General features: G+C 61.3%; 1 protein-coding gene across 1 annotated transcript in view; it reads left to right on the top strand.

Moving 5' to 3' along the window:
• Positions 1–196: 196 nt before the first annotated feature.
• RBBP6 (RB binding protein 6, ubiquitin ligase) overlaps positions 197–1,031 on the top strand; it is a 71,069-nt gene continuing 70,234 nt past the window's right edge. Inside the window, exon 1 of the mRNA XM_009648082.2 lies at positions 197–356. Within this exon, the coding sequence (XP_009646377.2) occupies positions 197–356 (160 nt within the window). The remainder of the gene's footprint in view (positions 357–1,031) is intronic.

Raw genomic sequence — 1,031 nt, forward strand, 5'->3', positions numbered from 1 at the left:
GGTCCAAGGGGTGCACGGGGCACCACAGGGTGGGAGCAAGGTGTGTGTGCACGTGCAGCCCCCCAAGCCCGGGCAGCGGCAGAAGAGCGGCTCAGAAAGCCCCAAAAGGTGCTGTGGAGGGGTGACGTCCCCTCCCTGGGGGCAGCCAGGCATCCTGGGGCAGTCGCGGCGAGACCAGTCCCAGGGCAATGCCGCAATGCCGCCTTCGGAGCCGATCACAAGGCCTCCTCGGGGAGCGCCTCTCCCGGCTGCGCTTGCTCTGGGCGTTTGGCTGCTGGGTGTCAGCGTGCCCCGGACCCCTCCGAGCTGCTTGGTGGGGACGTGGCGGTGGGACAGCCAGGGGACGGCCAGGGCTGGTGGGGGGGAACTGCGTTCGGTCCTGAAATGCCAAGGGGTGTGCATGCAGCTGGAGGCTTGGCTTTGAACGCCGAGCTGCCTTCTCTCGCCGGAGCAGGGCTCGTGTAAACAGAGGCGGTTTCGAAGCAGCTGGTCTTACAGTTTGACGTGTCACTTAATTGAAATCTTATTTAACCTTCTGACAGGAGTGATGGGTTCCCACGGAGTCCCTGGGGGGGCTCATTAGGCAGCCGCAGGTAATCTGGGGCCAGCAGGGCTCTCATTTGCTTGCGCTCTCTGCAGAAGGGTCTGGTGCCTGCCGTGCGTTTCTTTGAGCAGCCCTGCCCCAGGTCTCCCACCCAAAGCTGGAGCATGGCCGGTTGCAGGGCACATCCTAATCCTTCCCGGGAATAATGGGCAGGTCCCTGTGGGAAACCCGGCATGGGAGCTCTGTCGGAGCAAAATCCCTCCTGGAGCCCCTCAAACAGCCCTGCACGGGCCCTCTGCCCCTCAGTGGGTCCCGGCTGGTGCGGGTTTTTCATCTCCACTACCGTTTATTTGCTCCTATTGCAAAGGGGGGGCTGTGTGAGAAGACTGATCCAGATGCTGATTAGGCCTCTTAATTGCCACAGTTGCTGATTGCATGTGTTAGAAACAGTTGGGGAAGTGTAGCGCTCTGATCTTAGGGAAATATT

The sequence above is a fragment of the Egretta garzetta genome, unplaced genomic scaffold (genome assembly GCF_000687185.1).
Source record: "Egretta garzetta isolate BGI_Z169 unplaced genomic scaffold, ASM68718v1 scaffold71, whole genome shotgun sequence".
Classification (NCBI taxonomy): domain Eukaryota; kingdom Metazoa; phylum Chordata; class Aves; order Pelecaniformes; family Ardeidae; genus Egretta; species Egretta garzetta.